At 47.6% G+C, this 22,876-nt stretch overlaps 2 protein-coding genes across 2 annotated transcripts in view; one reads left to right on the top strand and one right to left on the bottom strand.

Moving 5' to 3' along the window:
* Positions 1 to 10,511, bottom strand: part of STAG1 (STAG1 cohesin complex component) — a 168,790-nt gene extending 158,279 nt beyond the window's left edge. The window contains exon 1 of the mRNA XM_082288099.1: positions 10,472 to 10,511. The gene's annotated coding sequence lies outside the window, so the exon portion shown is untranslated. The remainder of the gene's footprint in view (positions 1 to 10,471) is intronic.
* Positions 10,512 to 20,926: 10,415 nt separating this feature from the next.
* On the top strand, positions 20,927 to 22,168 carry SLC35G2 (solute carrier family 35 member G2; the record flags this gene model as incomplete). Its single annotated transcript, XM_082288267.1, has 1 exon — positions 20,927 to 22,168. The coding sequence occupies exon 1, from the start codon at positions 20,942 to 20,944 to the stop codon at positions 22,166 to 22,168; it is 1,227 nt and encodes a 408-aa protein (XP_082144393.1). The 5' UTR covers positions 20,927 to 20,941.
* Between the last annotated feature and the right edge of the window lie 708 nt (positions 22,169 to 22,876).

The following is a 22,876-nucleotide window of genomic DNA, read 5'->3' as shown; positions in this document are numbered from 1 at the left end:
GAAAATCACACATGCTTCCTAAGTACAGAAAGTCCTGAATATAGAACTCCCAGAGAATTCACAGGTAATTCCCAATCACTACCTGGAGCAAAAACCACCCTTGAAAGTGTTTGAGGAGTTTATGCCTGTGGGTTTTTTCCTCTTATATTCTTCAATTAAAAAAAAAGTGAAGCCAAATCCTGTCCACAACTTCTTATTTCTGTAGGTACCATTCAAAACCAGAACTGTAAGAAAGATGTGACCTTGCAGACAGAGCACCATGAGCAGATGTGAGACAACACAGAGCCTGAACATCACATCTAATAGAACCTGTGGGGACTGCACTTTTAAAGACCAGCCCGTTTCCATGCCAGCCCTCTGAACCTACAGCACCAGTGAAACCCAGCCCGGAGCACTCCCAAACCTTGAACCTTTCTTGGCAGTCAGAATTCAGGGAACTCTTAACATTTCCGTGTTTTATTCATTTTATATACTGTACAGATATTATAAAGAATATTGTGTTTTATTCACATATTAACTGCACTCAACACAGCCGTCTTGCAGTTCCAGACACACTGGGCAGATTAACAGAATGCAAAATAAGACAGCTATTGGTTTCAGCAAAATTTCCCACACTGAAGCTAAAAACATCTCTCCAGAATTCCTAGGGCAATGCTGTGAAAATTTTGTATTTTAAGCTACAAAAAGTTTCATGAGCTCCTTACCAATGGGTACAAAAGCCTCTTCCACAAGTTTTCAATTACTCCTCAAAGGAGGGGGCACTGGTACTTGAACAGAGTGAGCAGAGATGGAACAGCTAATGTTTCTGTAACAGGAATGTCCGTGTGCTCTTTGCAGACAGAAGATATTTCTCTGACATGAAAACACAATTTGGCAGCCACATTTGAAAAAAGGTTGTAGTTTAGAGTAGCTGCTGAGCTTACTAAAACACCAGAAGAATGATCTGGGAGAATGAGTTATGAGATTAATTGCCAAAGGAAAAAAAAGAAAACATAATGAGGTTTTAGCTCACTAGAAAAATGGTACCCAGAATACATTTCAAAGTATCATTTTTAACAGGAGAGGTTTTACAATTCTTTTTATTATTTAAAAATGAACATTTAAAAGGATATTTATTATTGCTTGTTCTCTACCGTACAGTTTAATTTCTAATCTGCTTGCAAACTCCCAGACTGATGAAGACTTGGATCAAATTAAACCCCATTACAGGGAAATGAAGAGAAAACAATTAGCACAATAGTTAAATACTGACTTGCAAACATAAGACAGTTTCCTTAAGTCAACAAACAATTGACATTACTAGAGCAAGGTAAGACTGAAATGAACATTTAAAGTCAGTCACCCATTTTCTGAGCAGAGCCCCCAAGTTACAGGGGAAAATGAATCCTTAAGGTCTAAAAGTTCCTAAGCAAAGATGATTTCAGGGACAAACCACTGCCATGTAGCTGGTGAGATTCCTGACACCACATCTGGTTCTTGGCTGTGAGAAGCAAGAAATTCTGCCTGGAGTTGTTATACCCCATATTTAGTCTTTTAGCTTCCCCTTCCCACTGGCTGTTGTTTTGCTCTGTTGTAGTGTTTCTTTTTCTTAAATTTCTTACTTTAGTTTTAGATAAGAAAGAGTTACAAGTTTGTGATAAAACAACACAAACTTTTTCTTGTTTTAACATTAAACTGTCAAGTCTGTTAAGAAAGAACTTATATACAGCCACTGAGAAGAGGAAGGGCAGGAAAACAGTTTTGGAGCTTGATCAAGGAAAGGATTCTTCAAAATATTGCAGTCTACAGAGAACAGAGCAGAAGAGAAACTGGCAGAATTGTGCACTACAAGGATGAAACCAGAGAGAAAGATATCCTAAGACTGACTGGATTTTGATTAAAACATTTAAAGCTCAAGCACCTCATACACATGCAATGCCAAACTCTCAAGAGATCTGACAGCAATTGACTTTTCTTTTCCTTGGATATTTGAGGGCTATTAGAAGGGAAAGTAAGAGATTGACGACAAGGCTCTTCCTAGTCTATTAAAAAGGGAGGTGTATTGGTAAGATAAGTGATGTAATCATGGAGATGAGTTTCCCTGGGAGGTACACGGGAAGAATAAAGTGCTGATGGCCTCCCAGCTGCAATGATAGGGAAGAAAGCCGTATTCCCAGAGAACTAGCCAGGTTCCTTGAGCAGTCACTCATTTCCTGCTGTACTCTGTGCTGCCCCACTCAGCAAAATGCCCAACTACACAACAAAGCGTGCTCCATCAGGCTGGGAGCCACAGAAGCACAGAACCAAATCACCAACTGCATCTCCAGCCCCCCCCTCAGTAGCCCAATTCCCAACCATCCCACCACAGAGCCTCTCTAACCCGCAGAGGCAGATCCCTGTCTCCCAGCAGAGCAGCACCAGCGCCAGGGAGCTGCAGCTGCACAGGGAGGGCACGGGGCACCAAAGCAAGGCTGTCCACTCACTGTCCCCTGCGCTTTTATGCTACTCAAGGTCCCGTTCATCTCTGACAAACCAGCTACTAAAAGCTGTCAAATTCCCTGAGGGTGCTCCCAGAACACCTGAACAAGCACAGCGGCTGCTGCTGAGCTGGCACAGGCAGGTGGCACCGTGGCTGCTAAGGGACACTCACAACAGCCCCGGTTTATCCCAGACCTGCGGGGAGCACTTGCCCCCTCCCCGAGGCACGGCCTGGAACAATCTCCAGCCCTGCCAGGCACAGGACCTTGTGCTCCAAGCAGGAGCCAAACTGCTCCGAGAGGAAGCAGCGACAAGGGTGGAGGGGAGAGAGGCTTATCAGTCAAAAGGAGACACTTGGGGGTGACAGGAGGGCAGCAAAGGTGATAGCCCTGACTGCCACCTAAAAAACAAGAGGTGGGAAAGCACCGAGGACAAAAAAGCAATTAAAAAAAAAAAAAAAAAAGGTTAGGTATGTTTATCAATATAAAGCTCCTAAGTGAACAAAATCCAGTAAAGCCTAGAAAGTACAATCTAGTTCCGTTTATTTACTTATAAATTAATCAGCTTTAAATTTTCATCCCACCTCTACCAATGTAGTCCCATGACAAATTAGCCTGTAAAACACAGCAAAAGGCAGTTTCAAAATAAGCAAACAAGAAGTGAAATCCAAGTTTTAAATAATCATGCACTTAAAACAGGAGAGCAGCAAAGCAGATCTGTCTGGAGTTATTCCTTGAAGATTATAAACTGATAGGGAACAAATGCTTTGATAAGAAGAATCCAGGATCCAAACAGACAATAAATAAATGTTGCTAATGATGTCATAACTAGAAGACTGGTTTCAAGGCTCAAAACATCTCTGCTTGGTACAAAAATGTACCTACTGTTTGGAAGAAACAAAAGCTCCAAATGCTGTCCATGCTGGAAGACAGCTGCTTCCTAGGAAAATTTTAGGGCAAGTCTGTGAAACACACATATTACACTCACATTAAATGCATCCCTTTTTCACTTTTTTAGCATCTTTTAATTTTCTTTCCCAGTTTTTTCTCTTACAGCTGCTATTATACCACAAAAAAACAAATCCTCTTTCCGTATTGTCGAAGTCATCATGAAGACTTGTACCATTTTATAATAACAAAAAAGCAGCATTTGAAATCAAAGGATGTGGAGAAACCGATGTTCCATGTATGCTTTCAACAGCTTGATGCTGAACAAACAAGGCAGCCTCTTTCTTCAGTGCTCTTCATGAATATTGAAGACTGCAGCTAATCAAATGACAGCACAGACAACTGCATCAGGCAGCTGCATCAGCCAGCAGCGTCATCACGCTCCTCGCCAGCAGCAAGGGGAGAGCCTGGGCTCCTGTCTGATGCCATCCCAGCCAAGGACCCAGTGTTTGTGCTGTAGCCCGTGCTAGCCACAAAGGGCAAGCTGCCCCTGTCATGGGCCAGCACCCGTTTGTTTCACCAGTGAAAATCCCTTCCCATGCGGGTTCCATCCCTCCCTTTGTGACAAGGGTGACCGTGCCTCTCGGTGACAGAAATCCAGAGTGACTCCAGATACCCAAGCACAGGCTAAGGCAGATTCTCACCCCCTGGGATGGCTTGCAAAGCCTTCCTTGAATGACAAACAAAAGGATGAGAGAAGAGCAAGGGACTCTTGTGAAGAGCTCATCACAACAAATAAATAAATGAAGAACAATCCACCTTGCACTACTAAATCATCAGCATCAGAGCAGAGTGCCCAGTTTGGGGGACCAGGCTTCAGGATATGAACTGACAGGAGTGAGTCTACAAAGCAGTAAGCTGGGTCAGAGGACAAGAAAACCAGAGGTAGGAGGAAACAGTGAGAAACTCAAAGACACAGTTTGTGTTAGAACTCAAGGAGAAAAAAAAAGGACAGCTTATGGACATTCAGGTACACCAGAAATAGCTCACTATGACAAAATAAAACCCAAAAGTTAACTGCAAAATGTGTCAGTTGAACATTGGAAACAAACCAGTCAGTAAGAATATACAGCACTGGAATAAGCGGCTTAGGAAATGCAGTGAAATTTCCAGCAATTAAGAGATTAGACAAGCAGCTGTCAAGAATATTGTAAATTGTCTCACCCCAAAACAAAGGGATTAACTCAAGCTCTCTCTCCATTATTTTTTTTTTGTTCTGTATTCTTCCAGGAACAAAGAAAGCCCAGGAAGAGTGACAAAAGTAAGAGTAAATAAATAACCATCCTAGTACAAGTCCATTGTTCTAGTAAAACACAAGACTGGACAGAGGTCTACAATTTTAATATCCCTTAATGGCTGTAAAAGCAAGATGAGTTTGGACTTAAGAGTTGTGTCCCTAGAGATTCCAGCAATGTACAAAACAAATCAGTGAAAAAAATTCAAATAAAATAATTAAAGAAAAACACACTCCAATACCAGTTCTTTCATTAAGTAAAACCCCAACAGTAAAGTCTTTCTAGCATCTATTCTCACAACACAGCACATCTCAGTTGGAGGATGGAGACGTGTGAGTGATAAATGCTTTGCAATTTTTCAAAAATGAACTACTGCTCTTAAAGGAAAATAATTACAGGACTAAATAATAGAATACTTCTACTTGAAAGCCAGGAGTAGAAGACTGCAGAGCAGATATTATATGAAACTATTAACCACTGCAACACTTTGGGTAGTGGTCCTCAAGAAATCATACTGCAAGATTAAATCTCTGCTGGTAATACAGGAAAATTCTTATCAGCTGCAGGGTAAGGAAAAAATATTGCAAGGAAAAGAACGTAATGGGGGCAGGGTGGTGTCAATTTTTCTCATCATGTATGATCAGGACATTTAAAACTAAGGGGGAAAATGGTATTAGAGCCACTGAGTGGTGAGAGCATGAACACTCACACGACAAAGTGACCAAAGAGCCCCAAAGAGAGGAATCTTCCACCTGGGATCGCAGCCAAACGGAGACATTCTGTACGTGCACCCTTCTGTGCACCCTCAGAATGTGCTCTGAGCACCAACAGCTCTGATCTCAACACCATCAGTCAGCTCTCAGCCATGTTAGGGGCACATGACTTTGCTCCTTTAGCTCATATTCCATGGTGACATTCTCAACTGCCCAAGCACACGATGTTGTTATATCCTGCTGAGTTTACTGATCTTCCCATCCGGTGTCTGTTCAAGCTCTTCTGGGAGATTTTATCCAAAATAAATGTTCTCTCCTAAACAAAGTTAGGAAAAACATTTGTTCCTTATCTGAGCCCTCAGTAAATTGCCTGCTTTGGAGGAAACAAGGATACAGCACAAAAGACACCCGACTGACAAGATCCAGCTTTTGGCAACTTCATGGCAAGAGACCAATAAATCAAAGCCTGGTTTCCAAACCTGGGGAGTTATGCCTCACACAGCCTGGTGTTCAGGAATGGCTTCTGTTCACAAGTAGCAGACTGATGCCTGTCAAACTCCTGTCCTTCCCACAGAGCTGGAAGGATGCAGTGAAGGTTGCTGTCCGTGTGGCACACACAACCTGCTCCTATGCACAACCTGCACAACTACAAAATCTGCAAGAAAGAGATCTCCAAGTCCAACCAAGCTACTACCACTTACTATTTCGCAGACAATTATAAAATGGCCACGATATGTGGAATTTTTTTTAACAACTAAGTAACAACGATCTCATTAAAGCCAGAGGCCTTTACCCTAAAGCATGAAAACTAAGCAGGAATTTCCCACTTAAATCCTTAGAAAAAAATAAATGCTTATTTACCACACCTAAAAGAAAAAAAAAATCCTTAATCTCATATTCAAAAATCAATTTGAATAAGTTTTGTTGGAACACCACAAACATAACCAATCTGCAGCTAAAAACTTAACACAGGAATTTCCAGTCCGGACAGTTGGTTTGTCAGAGGCATGTGTTATTTGGAACAAGATGGGAGTAACTGCCTAACAATACCCATCTCAACCACAGGCGTGCTCATCTGAGCCATCTATAACAATGCAAAAACCAACGTTCCCCTTGAGGATTAAATAGAATCCCCAGCAACCAAGTCCCAAACTGCCTGAGCTTACAGCTGAGGAAAAATAATACAAATGAGGCTGCCCTGTGTGTTAAATTTTTGTTCTTTGTTGGCTATTAATAGGCAAGTGTGGTGAATGTAAGATGATATTCAGATCATTTCTAGCCTTCCACCAGCATGTTCTTCCCTTCCTTCCCCACAGCTTTTTGTCTTCCCAACTGAGGCCCCATTTCAGGGAGCTCTGACAGCGGTGTCAGATGCAGGAGCCGCAGGAAGGGCAGGACGGTTCCTACACTGCTTCGAGACACTTGTGCTGCTCTTGGGTCTTCCCTCAAAGAACCTGGCATGCTACCAGCACCAGCAATAGCTAGACCAGAAATTAAAAAGGACACCTCTTTCTTACATATGTATATAAAACAAGCTACTTGAGGAGCTGCAGGAGCTGCAGTTACTTTGCACAACACCACTTTCTCTACCAGCTGCCCCCATCACGTGCCGGGAACAGCCTGTTCCCCTCACCCCTGACGCCTCCTTTGGTGCAAAGAGAGCTCACCATGAACTTACTTCTTCTGGAGAGCTGCAAGTCACTGGTTTTGTACATTCCCATGCTCTTTAATTACGTAATTGTTCCATGACAGCTTAGTTCCACAAGCTCTTCCCTGCATCAGGCTCACATCAGCCAGTACCAGCAAACCTGCACACAGGCTCGGGACTGGCAGGACAAATATCTTCAGTGGCACTCTGACACTTCACAGTGGTGCTGCTTGTCATTTACCAGGCCTGTGGGTGAAGAGATCAGAATTGGGGAACTACAAATCAGAGCTGACTGTCCCACATGCTGAATGCTTTTTGTGACCACTGCCACACAAAGTCATTATCTTTTGACATCGGCCTGAATACAAGCACGAGTTACAAAGAGGAACAACACGTGGCCTTCAGGACAGAGGCAGACACAATAGCTCAACTCTGGATGTGGGTGTTATCAAAGCATTACTTTAGGTCAAGGAAGTTGTTTGAGGGACAGACAACAAAGGAGCTGACTGCCAAAAATTTATGGGCAAGGAAGATGTGAAAGGTTATTCTCAGCTGTGTACTTCACAATAAAACTCCATCAGTGACATACCCTGCCAACAGCTCAGAATTTACGGCAGAAAATGCTGGTGGTACCTCCTGGCATTTCACAGGGGCTCCAAGTCCTGCACGAATGCTATGGACGATGCTGATGAATGACACAAAAGGCCTGGCAATCCTCACTGGCAGAGATCGCCAAGAAAATATTCTGGAAGTTTAGAAAAGGATAACATTCAAGTCATAGCAATTTTGTAAAAACACATTTGCCTAGGGGAAACAAAATGTCCAGGAAATAATGGCAGCTGCAAGTGACAACTCCTGCCTCCACCCCTCAAACGTGACACTCCGCTTCCCTTGACTGTCATCCCTCAGCCTTCTCTCTTAGCCCTTGTCTTTCCTTCTCAGCTTTCTACCAGGACACCAACAGCTCTGAATCAACAACCAGCAATGAGAAATCAGAAAAGTAAGGCATACCAATGGAAAAGGCTTGTCCTCCCAGCTGTAATGGCTCTGGCATTCACAAACATTTGCCCCCAAGACAAGGAACTCCCGATTGATACCCACATCAGGCAATAGGATTTACATAAGCCCCCACACCAGTGCTTTCTGTCCCTGATGCTGGTGCTTTATAGTTCCACCAACATGAACTCGAGTGTGTAAAAACTTTCCTTTGCAAAGCAAAATCAAGCAGCTTCTCTGGTTCCTTTTGGGAAGAAAACTAAGTGTAACAGTTCAATTCTGAAACACACCTCTCCAGGTTCTGAGCGTGTCCAGTATCTTGTACAGCAGCACAATAATTAGTATTCAAAACTTCCCTAGACCATTTTGAAACAGGAATTAAATTTCAGCTCCATCTTACTGCTTTGGCACAGAAAACTGCTCCAAAGGGAGCCTACAGAAACAAAAGGTATTTAAAAAAAAAAAAAAATCATTCCTCTGACTAGGGAAGCAAAAGAGATGCACAAACCCACAGAAATTATGCCATTTCTTCTGACCAGCTCCACTGACCCTTTTCAGAGGGATGAGAAAGGACATATTATAGGTGAATTCTATTTGATTTATGTGAATACAAGCAGAACAATCAGCTAGTGCTAAAACAGAAAAAGCCTCAAAGAGCTTAAGGGAAACACTGGGATGGTGGAACTGAAAGGAGGTGAAGAATAAACAAGCCATGATCTGAGACTCAAAGGGCAGAGTACCCGAAACTGCGGCCAAGCCTGGGGAAGAGCTTCCCTTACCACTGGAGCTCTCCTCCTCCACTCTCACTGCCATTCCCAGAGCACTTTGTACAGCCGGGCACAAAGGTTACAGATGGCTGAGCACAGTTTGGAGGCAGCCAAAGGCAGGAGTCCCTCCAAGCTCAGCTCTGTGTGCAAGAATGATCTGTGCAGTGCTGATTTGCACTCCCTGTGCTACATTGTTTGTTTTACAGTAACACTGCAACCATTTGTTTGGGTTCCTTTAAGCCCAGTATCCAACAGGAACAAGCCTACAGGAGTGTACTCTGTGTATACATCCTTCTTTCTGTCCTTGTCTCCATCTCCACTATCAATAATTATCAGTGCATGGACCAATTTCCACTGAACTCAGGAAAACAGAGATCCCAAAATATGTAAGTACTCCTCTATTGTTAAAAATATTCATTTCTTAGAAGACAGATTTTTTAATTCCTCTCCCACAAGCAATGTCCTGTTAAAGTAAGGATATGGGAAAAACAAAACTATCAAACACCAAAGAAGCCACGTAAGTGAACCAGAAAAGAACCAGCCTTCAAAATAAAATTCTACTGCTTGAAGCAGTGCTTACTCTTGAACACAATTTACAGTTATGTTTACTTTCTCACCTAACACTCTGATGTTACAGTCTAGTGAGCCTAATTTAGTAGAAACTATTCTAGAAAATAGATCTGCAGGCAACTAAATAAACTACAGCATTTAGACAGGGAAATCAACCTTACTTTTGTACAGGAAAGCCAAGTTCCACACAGTTCTCTCAAGGCCCTCCCTTACACCAGTGGACGGCACTTGATTTAATTTCCAAAAGACATTTAACAAGATTCTTCAGAAAAGGCCCTTAAAGAAATTCAGCTGCCATGGCAACAACAGGCCTTGCATGGACAGGTTACCTGGGGAAGAGAGAGGAGACAAAGAGCAGACCAAGTGGTCATCTCTGACCACATAGGAAGGCCACCATAGGAACACAGGGCTTGGAGCAGAAGGTGTCCCCAAGGGGGTGGAACAAGATGATCTGTAAGGTCCCTTCCAAGCCAAACAACCCCGTGATACTGCGAGTGTGAGCTCTTCCATCTAGAGAAGGAGAATGCCAACACTGTGCTGATGGCACCAGGCTACTCTGGTAAGGCAGGACCAGCCCCAAAGAAGGGAAGAACAAACACAAGCTACAGACAGCAGAGCTGGCAGGGGGCATTCAGTGAAGCTTAGAGTTACCCACAGAACCCCAACTTCACACAGAGCAACGGGCTGGCTCCCTGCTGAACATCCACACCCAGAGCACAGGCACACACAGCTGAGTCAACCTGAACCTCCCACCTGAAGGATCCCCATCTCCAGGACCATTTTTCTCCAAAAGTATTCCTGCCACTGACCTTGCATCACCTCTGTCAACTCCTGACTCTGACAGCCTGACTTGATTCACTCACTGGGCAGAAAAACCTCCCTCCCAAGCAGAGGAGTTTGCCAGGTAGGGAATTCAGCTCCAGGGAAGGTCAAGCCAGCAGCAGCACAAAGGGAAAGGAGAGCTGTGCAGCTGTGGAGACACAGATCTCTCTCAGCTGAGGCAGGCTGGCAGAGCAGCTCAACCATCTTGTGCAATTCCACTAGCAGCAACCAGCTCATGTGGTCTTAATGAACAGATCTAGAAATTAACAATGCAAAACTGGCACACTGAGCATGCGTTTAAGGTGGAATTCATTACCCATTTGCAAACGACGTTTCATTTCCCACTTATAAACACAAACATGTTGGTATCTTCCAGGTCCTTGGGGATTATAACCCTAAAAGCAGAGAGAGAAACCCTTATGTGGGGGAGAGCAAATAGATACTCAGCTTGTTATTTGATTTGGTTTCAAAAAATACCACCACATGCTATGCTCTAGTATGTAAAAATGTATCCAAGATTAATTGTTTTGATTTTTATTATTTTATTGTAGAAAAACATTTGACATTTAGGAACATTTCTGACACACAGGATAATCCCTGTGTAACTCTACAAAGAAATATCTTTTTCCTATGAGCTGAACAATCTGTCAACGCTGTTTTCATTCAGCTAACCTGCCAATATAATACAAGCCTGCTATTTGTAGAGTTACAGAATATAAACTCACTAGATTTATTTATAGAATAAATAACATAGCTGCTGCTGAAACCTTGCACAGCAAAGAACACAGTTGGCTGGATGTTGCCTCATGCTGCTTTCTAGTAAAACGTTACTTTTGGGAACCACCTGAAACAACCTGCCCTTCAGCTGAAGGGGGACAGGCTGAAGAATTCCACCTCCTGCTCCTAATTCTGAAAGAAATTATTAATAAATGATTAAGAACTGCGTGACTGGAGCTCACAATACACTCCCACATCAAGCGCTCATGTCTAATAATGCTTACAACTGTGGCTGAGAGCCCGTCCCACCACACCTTTTTGTGTCTCTAAAGATCCAATTCCCCGCAGGGCAGGATGAGCAGCAGGGCAGGATGAGCAGCAGGGCAGGGACTGGGTGCTGGGAGCCTTGCCCAGCCAGTGCTCCCAGCTCTGAGTACAGAGAGCAGCACCCACCAAAGTCACGGGCCTGAAGGCATGAAAAGCCTTGTATCTGCACCACTTGTACTGCATATGGAATTATCTGCATTTATAAATAGGCATTTTCTCCTCACATATTCCAATTAAGGCAGAGTTACCAAATTTACCAAGTTCATGTTGAACCTACAGTTCAGAACAGGACACAGGTGACACTGTTTGGGCCCTGATGGATCTCTTGTCCGAGGCATGCTGCTATCTCAAGTGCACTGTTATCATTAAAAAGCATTTTCCAAACTATAAAATGCCTGCAGGGATGCAAACAAGGAAATGTGGCAAAGCCAGGAGCACAGTTCCTTCAAACCACAAGGAGAGCACCCAAGTTCCTGGGTGTTCTCTCACAGTGACACACAAGCTGTCAAGTGCTGCAACCATTGCCTACAGTCAGACTTTCAACGGGACATGTCAGAAATTAAATCAGCAAGTTGCTACAAAATCCCAACTAAGGACAAGATTCCCTCTGCAGTTCCTTCCCTTCAGCAAGCTGAAGGTGAGTTCTGCCTTTAAAAAAAAAAAATCACAGTGCACCTTCACAAAACAACACTTATTTTTGAAAGTGTATTTTCAGACTGAGAAGTTGCAAGAGGGTCATAGCAACGCTCTCTAAACCACTTATTTTCTAAGGGAACAAAGAAATAGGTTTCTGTGTTCTGATCACATATTGAACACCCACACCAACAAAACTACATCAGCACAGAAAAGCAAAATACTGCATATCCCCAGATGCCCTGGGTAGAAACAACAAAACAATTATCTGCTGATGAACTCAAACTTTGTAGGATTTCCCTTCCTTCTCCAAGAACAAAAACCAACTCTACTCCTGTTTTTAACCAAATGAGCAGACACTGTGGCACTGCAAGCAAGAGATGACAACGTGCAATTGGAGTTTCAGAACTCCACTGATAAATGAGAGTGACTACAAGTAAATCCCCAAAAGTGTAAAGAAAGCAGGAAGTATCTTGCAGTCGTGGGCTGGCATTTTAAGTCCTGAAGTCAATACAGCAGCTTTAGATAAGGCACTTCCTTATCTTGGCACCAGATTCAGCATCACCTTCTGGGTTTGACTCCAAGCACTGGAAGCCCGAGCCTCATCCCAAAACTCCAAGGTGCAGCACAGAGAGATCCCAGAGAGGCCAGTCAGCCATTCAGCAGTGCTGCATCTGAATTCTGGCTTTAACATTCCTCCACAGCTTCAGTAGAGTTTGCCTCTTTCAGTATGTCTTGTGGTAACTACAGATCTGGTACTCTGCAATTCTCAGCAGGGTGTGAGAGGCTTTTTTTTGCGCATGTCACCAGAAAACAAACCACAGTGTTACCGTAAAGGCATGGGCTCATCCCAGTAAAAGGACTCTTCCTAGAAAGTCATCACAATTCAGCGTTTCTCTCACTGAATCCTTACACTTCTATGGGCTCACTTGCCTAGTAAAATGTTATTTAAATTACCAGTATTTAGCCAACTTGTACCAGAGCATGTCTTTGCAACCAAGGGAAAGAAACAAGAGATTCCACAGTCACCAGCACAAACTCGAGGTATGTGTTGTTCTTTCAAATCAAAAATATTCACTTGTTGAGTTTCTGACTACCCCAAGGAAAAAAATTCTGTCAATGCATCCAAATATGAGCTATAATAATGTTCACAAACCTTCTCACCTTCTCAACTCTCAAAAGGTGCACTGCAGTTGCAGAAGTCACATACAAGTCTGCACAACATGAAGGGCAGGCTAAGGACAGGGACAGGAGCTGACAAGCTCAGAGCACCCAGCCACGGCTCCAGTACCAGGGTTTCAGCTGCCCTCACAGCTTCAGACCACAGCATACTGGGTGTGGACATTTGGCCAGAAATGCTGTCCCTCAGTCAACTAGCCAACTCTAGCACTCTGTAAAATGTCAGGAAGCACCAGAGACCGTGGGCTGCAGTCCTCTGGACACAGGGGCTAGAGATGAAGTGCTCTGAACCTCCAGAACTGGCACTAACTGTTCACCCAGCTTCAGAAAAGCTTTGTTGCCACTACCCACTCCCACTGTTGTAAATCCACATCCATCAGCAGCACCAACATAGAATTCCAGCTGCACACTCTCTATTGAGCAGCCAGTCAAAATTACATCCTCTCAGATTAATCACAACCCTGAAGTCAGCCGCCCTGCTCCAGCTCACCAGGAAATCCTGCTGCATCATGGGTTGGCGTTTCATTTCAAAACTCTCTGCACCCTTACGTGTATTTTCTCAGGCTTTCCCACAAAAAGTCATCAGAGTTGAGTCAGAAAGAAAACAAAAAAAAACCATAAAGAAAGAATAAACTGGCTTCTAATTCTGTAATAGGAAAAACTTCTTCACAGGGTCAGAACACCTTTTGACAGACAACCTGCACACTGCCTTGTGGCCCAGTGACTTCTTCATGGCTGGATGGGTTATACTGTAGAAACACCCATCAAATAACCTCGCTATAGCACTAGACAAGACCAAACTGCTTTGGATCCAGAGAATCTGCATTGATCCTTCTCTCACACCACTCCTTCTTCACTAGTGTAATAACATGGAAAAGTTATTGAACCCAGACATTAATGTCATCCATCCCACCAAATGCAGGACACCGTTTAAGAACAGTTGCATCGGTCGTGTGACCTGGAGAAGGTTTTTTCATTCCTTAACAACCTCAACAATAGATGCTATCACTAGACTAACACTGTGCAGCTACAGAACTATGTGGAACACAACTGAAATAATCAATACTTACAAAGAAGCTCAATTTAGTTTAATTAAACTCACAGTGTCTTCCCAGAAACTAAGTTTTTTGACACTGGTATTGGCAGTCATGTCCCTTTAAGTTGCTCCATGGACACTACAACTATTTTCTTTCTCCCAAGTCACACTTCGTCCCAACCACTGCTCACACTCCCTGCTACATCCCAGGAACACAGGGAAAGCAGAGTGCGGCTGTCCACCACTTCCCAGCATGGGCCAGGTACCCAGTGACCAGCACCCACCACCGAAGCCTTCCACTCCTCCAAGCACAACCTTTGCTATGTCTGAGCCGAGCAGCGCAGGACCCCAACCTGGTTTTGTGCCTCTCCCCCCCGCCCAGCACCGGTCAGAGGGCACCGCCTGCACTTGGCCGCTCCCGGAGCCATGGATCCCTGGATCCTGGCTCCGGTCGTGCTGCCCCCGGGGCTCAGCGCGCTGCTTCTCCCACTCAAAGCTCGGGGCAGCCCCACGACTGCGTGACACGGCTCTGTGCCCCGGGCCAGCCAAGGGGCGGCCGCTCGCCCCGGTGCCACCGCACTGGGAACTCGGGGATGAGCAACAGGAGCAGCGGGCGGGAGTCCCCGGCCCCGGGGCTGCACCCCGGCCTGGCCCCCCTGGATTCGGGCCAGGCGCTCGGGCGGCCCGGGCGCTCCAGTGGGCCGGGTCCCGGCGGCGGGCCGGGCCGGGCCGGGCCAAAGGCGGGTCGGGCCGCCCACCGGCTCCCGGAACTTTCCCTCCTCCGCCGCCGCCCGGGGCCGGCCGAGGGCCGCCGCCACCGAGCCCCGCGCGGCGGAAGCGCCACCCCCGCTCCGCCCGAGCATCCCCCGTCGCCCCCGCGGGCACGCCGCGGCCGCCGCCACCCGGAGCGGGGCGCAGGCCCGGCGGCGGGGGAGGCCGGCCCGGCTCGGCCCCGCGCCCCCGGCAAAGCCCCGTCGGGGACAATGAGATGGCGGCGAAGAGCGCCGCGCCCGGGGGACCCGTTGCTCCGGCAGGAGCCGCCCCGCCCCGCGCCGCCTCCTCTTCCCTCCCCTCCCCTTCTCCTCTCTCCTCGCACGGGCAGCGCCCGCTCCCGGCCCGGCCGCCGCGGAGACCGAGCGAGCGAGCGAGCGGCCCCGGCCCCGCTGCCCCCGCCCCTCGCGCCTCCATCTTGGATCGGCGCCTCCCGCGCGCTCCCTCCCCGCGCGCCGCGCTCACCTCGGGCCGCGCCGCGGCGGCGCCCCGGGAGCGCCCCGGGAGCGCTGCGGGAGCGGCGGCGGCGCGCGGGGTCCGGCGGGCGCGGGCCGGGGCCGGGGCGGCGGCGCTGGCGGGGCCCGCGCGGGGCTCAGCGGGGCCGCGATCCTAAACCGCCACCTGGCGGCATTTCCGACCCGCCACGGCGCAGCCGCCCCGCGCGCCGGGCGCGCAGCGCCCCCTGCCGCCCGCGCCGCCGCACCGCGCGCGCCCGGCCCCGCGCCGCCGCGCCGCGAGGGGAGGAAGGGGCGGGAGCGGCCCCGCCCCGGCGCGCGCGGCACGCGGGAAAACGTCTTTCGCGCGGAAACGGCCGCGCGTGCGCCGCGCGCCCACGAGAACCGCCGGGGGAGGGGGGGCGACTGTCGTGACAGAGCGGGGGCGCGCCCCGGGCCCAGTGAGCCGGCGGGGACAGGGACGCTGGCGGTCTGTCACGACACAGCGAGGGCCGAGCGCAGTCTCCGTGAAAGCGGCGGGGACAGGGACACCGGCGGGGGAAGGGGGTCGTGACTGTCGCGACAGAGCAAGGGGCGAGGGCCCAGCGTGGGCCGGAGCGCCTTCCCAGCCCGCGGCGGTTCCTCGGCGGCCGGAGGGATGGGTGGGCCCCGCGGCGCCGGGGCGGTGGCAGTGGCAGTGATGTGTGCGGGGCCGAGCGGGGCCGGTGCTCTCCGCCATGGCGGGGGCGGGCGCGGAGGGCGCGGCGCGGCGAGGACCGAGCCCGGGCAGCCACCGCCCTTCGCCCGCTCCTGCCCGGAGGGGCTTTGCTGGAGCCGCTGCCGGGGTTCCCATGGAGACGCCCCGCGTCCTCTGACGAGTGCCCTCTTATCGGCGACAGTTGCCAGCCATCGCGATTGGTGCCGCCCTCCTCGCACCGCTCCCGGGCTCGGTCCCTTTGCAGGCGGCTGTCCCCTCCTGCACAGCCCGCACGCACCGCTGGCTGCCGGGGGTTGCAGATTGTTGGGAGAGGATCCAAAGCAGTGAGCGAGGTATCTCTAATCTCGACCTGTCATCTGCTGTCGTGGACCCGAAGGTGCCGTCTCGTGCTTCACCCCATTGTAATGTACCTCTTAAAACCTTTCTTACATCTAACTGAGCTGTTTTCCTCGTTTCCTGTGCTATAGGGGACTATATTTCAGTGTTAATGTGTGCTCTGTTCTTTCCCCCGTGCCTGGAATTGCGATCTGAAGGGGTTTGTTCAGATAAGCGTTTTTGGAATGGGAAGTTTGCAGGCAAAGTGGCTCTTCTTCCAAAATCATTCACAAAAACGCTTAATGCAAGTGTTGCTGCTGCAGAGGTGGGAGCTGTAGCAGGCAACAGGCATGAATGGAGAAATTAGAAAATAGTATTTTTTCATGGAAACGGACGCATATGGAGCCCGTATTCAGCAAGAGAATAAAGAAAGCAAGGGGAATTAAACGTATATCCCATTAAATGTGATTGCTTCAGTGAGCTAGCACAAACAGAGGTCGTTTTTTGGGTAGCAGAATATTAACAGGAGTGCACTGACAACTGGTCGGACTTTAGTGTAGGGTTTGTATTCAGTGAAGGTTGTACTGGCTCTTCCTTCAGGCTGCTGGACGTGACCCAATTAATTTGAAGACACGGGATACTGGTTTGTTGGTTTGTATATAATGTTTGCTCTTGTGCCTAAGTGCTAAAAACTCCTTTCATGTAATTGCTCCTTCATTTTCTTAAATACCTTTTGCTATTCATTAAATTTTAATAAAGACTTGAGTTTCTTTGCATGTATTTTTAATCAAATTGATTTATGTCAATCTGGCTAGAAAGAGAAGGTACTCATACACCACATGAGTGTAGATCCCTTGGGATGTGCAGTTGCCTGAAGTATGAAGCACCTAAGGACCTCCAGGTGGTTTAATGGTGCTGAAACAGGGCTTTAGGAGATTTTCCTGCACCTGATAAGGAATCAAAAGAAAACCGCTTATGCTGAGAAGTCAGTGCACACAAGTGCTTAGTGAAGGTGGCGTGAGTTCAGTCGGTCCCGTGGGTTTCCAGGGTGGGTGGGTCTTTCCTACGTGTGATATTCAGGGAGAATTGTCAGTCTGTAGTTATCCTGCAGAGACTGCTCACAGCCCTCTGGTAATCTCAGCCTGATCCAGTCAGGATTGGGGGATTTTCCACAGAAGAGGCAAAGGAGCATTCCTGTGGGGCCTTTCAGAGCGCAGGGGTAGCTGCCTTATTCCTGACTCCCTATCCATGGCTGGAATTGCCGTGTCTGTGAGTCTTTCAGAATAATCAGTAGCCTGACTGATTTTAACCAATCTGGCAGAAGATGAGAGTATTTTTCTGTGAGTTTATTGAAGATTGGTGGTTAGAATCACCAGACTTCAAAGCCATCATTCCTTCAGGCACAGGAGAGGTCAGGCTCTGACCCCCAGCAGTCTGGGGGCAGATAATCACCTATTTCTACCTGGCTAACCAGGTAGATTGCAGTGATTGAGGCAGGAAAGGAGGGGAGTATTTGAGGTTTTTTTCTTTTAAAAGAGTCGTGCTTTGTATTCTATCGAAGATCTGTGCCATTTATTGAATATACAGTGATTATTTGTTCCAAGGGAAAACAGGGTTCACACTTGGCAGTCAGTGATTTCAATGAGCTCATAATTTAAATGGGTGTCCCAGGCTGAATTGGGAATGTTTGTTGTTATATAACTTGACAATTTTGCATAGTGCTTCATCTTCAGCCTTGTATTAAACTTCATTCAAAGTCAACTTGTGTTTTAATAGAAAATGCAAATAAGCCACGTTGTTTCCAGATACGAAGGAAAAACAAAAGCTTCATGTCACCTCCACAAAAGGCACGGGCAGAAAGAGAAGTAGCAAGTTGTCTGTATAGGCTGTGCTGATTTCTGTCTATTTTAAATTTGTCTCAGGGGGACACATAATGGATCTGGGATACGTCCTAATCTCAATCTCTATGGAAAATCTCACTGGTTAAGAAAAGCAAAGGTCACCAAAGACTACAAACAAATGTGCTGTGGGAGGGTTGGCATCGCATTTGTCATACACTCAGTATTTAGTTGGGAAAATGAAATTTTCGGGTAAGCATTCCTGGTTTGGGGTTTTCTTTGTTTTTGTTGTTCTTTATTACTTCCCATCTCCTGCCTTTCACACGTGTTTGCCCTTCCACTTTCCAGACTCCCGGCTGTTCAGGTTCCGAGCTGAGCAGTCCTGAGGGAGCAGCTCTGTGCAGAACAGCCATTTTGAGCTATGTGCTCACCATCTATTGTTTTCCTCCAGAGAGATCCCTGAACACATTGCACAGGTCCAGTGCTACATTTGCAACTGTTGTGTTGAATTTGCAACTACCCGTTGAAAGAAAATGTAATCTAATGCCGGGAAACAAAAAAATTACCGTTGTATGCTCATGGTAACAAATGAGCTATTTCGGTTTTGTTTTCAGAACAGTTGCAGCGTTTACTCAGCTGTTTCTTAACGAAATGAATGAGGTTACCCAGTGCTCTACTGACACTCTAATAATAATTCCTATCGTCCACTTTTGTCTTCTTTTCCTCCTACTTTATTCATGATCCAGTATGTTGTGCCTTAAAGCAAGAAGGTCCTAATTTTTTTAAGGCTGCAAGGCAGAACTGTGGATTGTAACACAATGAAAACGCTAGTTAGGAAAAGCTGTGCAGGTGAAAACCACTGCCTTCCTGGGCTCACTCAGTGCGGTTTGCATTTGCACGTTAAAAGATTCGGAAATTAACAATTTAACTGGAGGAAAAGTGAAGGTAGAAGGTGAGCCCGGGGCAGATTTCTGGCAGGTGTTGGTAAATGTTTGATGGGTTGTTTGAAGTGCCCGCTAGCACAGTTGATACTCAGCTCTATTTACTCTCCCTGGCGTTCAGCTGCTCGTTCTCAAGTTCCTTGCCCAGGAAGCTGCCCGTGGACACCCTGGAATGTTCTCCACCATGCAGGGGGTGCTGGGCGTGCTCTGGCGCTGGGTCGGCAGCAGAAAAACGTGAACAGCAGTGCTGGGCAAGGCCTGCTGAGAGACAGGGGGGACTCGAGAGGGTCCTCAGCCCCTGGTACTTGTGCAGGTGCTGCTGCTCCTTCCTCCAGAGCTGGGACTGGTCCCCGCCCGTGTCCCCACTCCCGTCCATCCCTACGAGGAGAGCAGGGACTCGGCTGCAGCTCAGTTGGGGTGTAGCAGGGGGTTAATGAACACTCAGCCTGTGAGGAAAAAGGCAGACTGCCCCATTCTCATGTAAATTAATTTGCCAGAAACACAGGCAGTGCTCGGCTGTCACAGATCACAGGCACAGAAAACAGCACGGCTGAACCTGGCCACGGTATTTTCAGTGTTTCTGTGAGGAACTACTGCCCGCACTTTACCATTGCCTTTGGACCCGTGTTCTCCCTGACAACCCGCTGTCCTGGCGTCCAGCCCATTGTCCAGCAGTCTTGCACCGCCAGGACCCCCAGGAACGCTGCGGTCCTCCCTGGGGGCAAGGACTGTCTGTACCCATCCCGCGGTGCCACCGCAGGGGCCAAGCTGCTGCTGCTGCTGCTGCTGGCAGGGCTCGGCTCCGGGGGAGGGATCTCGGGGCCGGGAGGATGGGTCCTCCCGGGCTCCCTCTCCTCTGCAGCCCGTGGGGTAGCACAGCAGGCACGGCAGGGTGGATCGGCTTGTTGTCGAGCTGTAGGAACCTTATGCTCACAAACCACCACTTGTTCTTTGGATCAGTTCCCTCAGTAATGCTGGGAGATGGCTGGGGAGTGGGTTTGACAAGATGCCACTGATTGCTTTCTCTCCATCTAAAGGGTTTGAGCCTTCCTTGGGTTTTACTTTCTGTGCCGAGATGGTTGTAACCTTCCCTGCTGGTACCTGAGAGCACCTGCTCTTTCTATCTAGACAGCCCATCGAAGATGTAGATGATGAAGAGGTGTTTTCCCCCTCTGCCTTGGGATCGAATGTCTCTGTCACAGGTAAGGTCTGCACAGGTTTTATTTGCTGGGGTGAAGAGAAGGCAGGGAAGGTTTCATTGCTCCTGCTGCCTCTTCACTTGGAAGGCTCTGCACCGATGGTGTGAAAACAGTCATTCAATGACTACCCCTGCCCGAATTAAACATCTGCCCCACCCCGCACGAATCACAGGCACTGTTTGTGTAGTGGGAAATGGCCGAGGAGACAGAAGGGTTTAACACTGTCACAGCGGGGTTCAAAGATGTGTTGCTATCCATATGCAAACTGCTGACTTGCCCGGGGGTGCTCCCTATTTCCCTGTGTTACTGACACCTCCTCCAGCCAAATTTCTCCTGTAATCTTGTAACACTGGCAAGCTTTCTCATTAGAATACACTAGGATTCATTATGCATACCATACATAATGACAAAACATGTTATTTTCAAAAATTAGTGACTAAGGTGAAGTGCCATGGTTGACTTTTAAGGAGATCCAAATGGCCCAGCCATCAAAGGTATTTAGCAGTAACTCAGTGGAAAATTAAAGCAAAACCAAGAGGCTACTAGTACTTGGATTTGGTTGACAAAAACAGCTTGTAAACACTAAAAGCACTTACATCCTAATGAATCTCTCACTATTCATTAAATAACATTAATCTCCATTTTTTTTCCTTAAGAGCAGGGCATTTCTCTAAGGAAATGGATATGTCTTCCCAAAAATACCCAGTCAAAAAGCGAGTGAAAATTCATCCCAACACAGTAACAGTGAAATACACCTCTCATTATCCACAGCCAGGAGAAGAGGGATGTGAGGATGTTAATGAAGATACTGGAGTATTTGTGGAGGATAATCCTAAGAGAAGACTACTGAATGATGGGAAAAAGGAAAAGACTTTTTTCGGTACAATAGACACCAAGCCAGCACAACTGCCAAAACCTGATGAGGTTGGAGAATCTCAGCACTTTCCTGAAGGAAATGTACTGCAGTCCAGGAGAACATGGGCAGTCCTTTTTGGGTCTGCCGTGGCTCACGGATGCGTGGCTCTGATCACGAGATTAATTTCTGACCGCTCCAAAGTGCCATCTCTGGAGCTGATTTTCATCCGCTCGGTCCTGCAGGTGCTGTCCCTCACTGCTGTGTGCTACCACCACGAGCCTCCCTTCGGCCCCAAAGGCTACAGGCTCCGGCTGTTCCTCTACGGGGTCTGCAATGTCATCTCCATCACCTGTGCCTACACATCCTTCTCCATAGTGCCCCCCAGCAATGGGACCATCATGTGGAGGGCCACCACCACGGTGTTCAGTGCCATTCTGGCTTTTTTACTCATAGATGAAGGAATGGCTTATATAGACATGGTCACTGTCGTTGGCAGTGTGTTCGGCGTTTGTCTGGTCATGATCCCCAACATTGTTAAGGAGGAGAACTCTTTGCTGAGCACTTGGAAGGAAGCTTTTGGCTATACCATGACTGTCATGGCTGGTCTGACCACTGCCCTCTCCATGATAGTCTACAGGTCCATCAAAGACAGCATCAGCATGTGGACAGCGCTGTTCACCTTCAGCTGGACGGGAACAGTGTGGGGAGCGTCCACCATGTTCCTGCTCCAAGAGCCAATCGTCCCGCTGGACGGGGAAACCTGGAGCTATCTCCTTGCCATCTGCCTGTGCTCCACTGCAGCCTTCCTGGGGGTCTACCATGCCCTGAGCAAGTTCCACCCTGCTCTGGTGAGCACTGTGCAGCACCTGGAGATCGTCATCGCCATGGTCCTGCAGCTCCTTGTGCTGCGCATCTTCCCAGGCACTTGTGATCTGGTTGGGGCAGTGCTTATTTTGGTGAGTGTTTTTTTCCTTGCGTGTTATAAGCTCTCCTGGAAGGATTTAAGAAGGCAAGATTATCAGGAGATTGTGGATTCGTCCATTAAATGAATGTCAGTTTTGAATGTCTGATTCTGGCTGTGACCATGTGGAAGTAACTCCTTTCAACTCCTGTGTCTGAGCGTAGTGGCCAGGCCCTCTCTCTGCCATTTCACTTCTCAGCTGATATAGCAATGTTGGTATTTCCAGGCTCCCATGCCAGGTGGATTTGTTCTGCTGCACACAACCACTGACATTTTGTCATACCCAAAAGAGTAGCACACAGGGTGCACGGCCAGCACAGGCTGGCCCACTGAAATGCGGGCCAAGCTCTTCCTGACCTTCTCTGGATAAAGCAATACAGAGGGACTCAAAAGTGACTCTCGTTCATGTGCTCTGTGGTAGGAGGAAGATGAGCAGCAAAACACTAAAACAGTCACCCGAATTGTCATTTCCTCTGTAATGCTTCTTAAGCTTTGGCTGTCATATTCTAAATGGAGCAATGCTAAATTTCTGTGGCTAGAACTTGCATTTCCTGCACGTATAAAGAAGAAGTCAGTAAAGCTTCTTGTGCTTTGTGGTTAAATTTCTGTCTGAAACAATGTAGGAATCCCAGATGTCCTGTGGGGGAAAGAGAGCACCAAAAGCTGAATCTCCAGTTGTGCCACAACTGTGAAAGGTCCCCAGGAACTGTAAAGTCCATGACAGATTAAAGATCTAGCCCTGAAGCAGACCAAAATCCCTTCTATGGAACCACTTTTTCTAGAGGAGTTTTTTACT

This window comes from Coloeus monedula (assembly GCF_965178545.1).
Source record: "Coloeus monedula genome assembly, chromosome: 10".
In the NCBI taxonomy this organism is placed as follows: Eukaryota; Metazoa; Chordata; class Aves; order Passeriformes; family Corvidae; genus Coloeus; species Coloeus monedula.
Note: the sequence above shows the minus strand (reverse complement) of the source record. Positions and strands in the feature narration are given on the sequence as shown.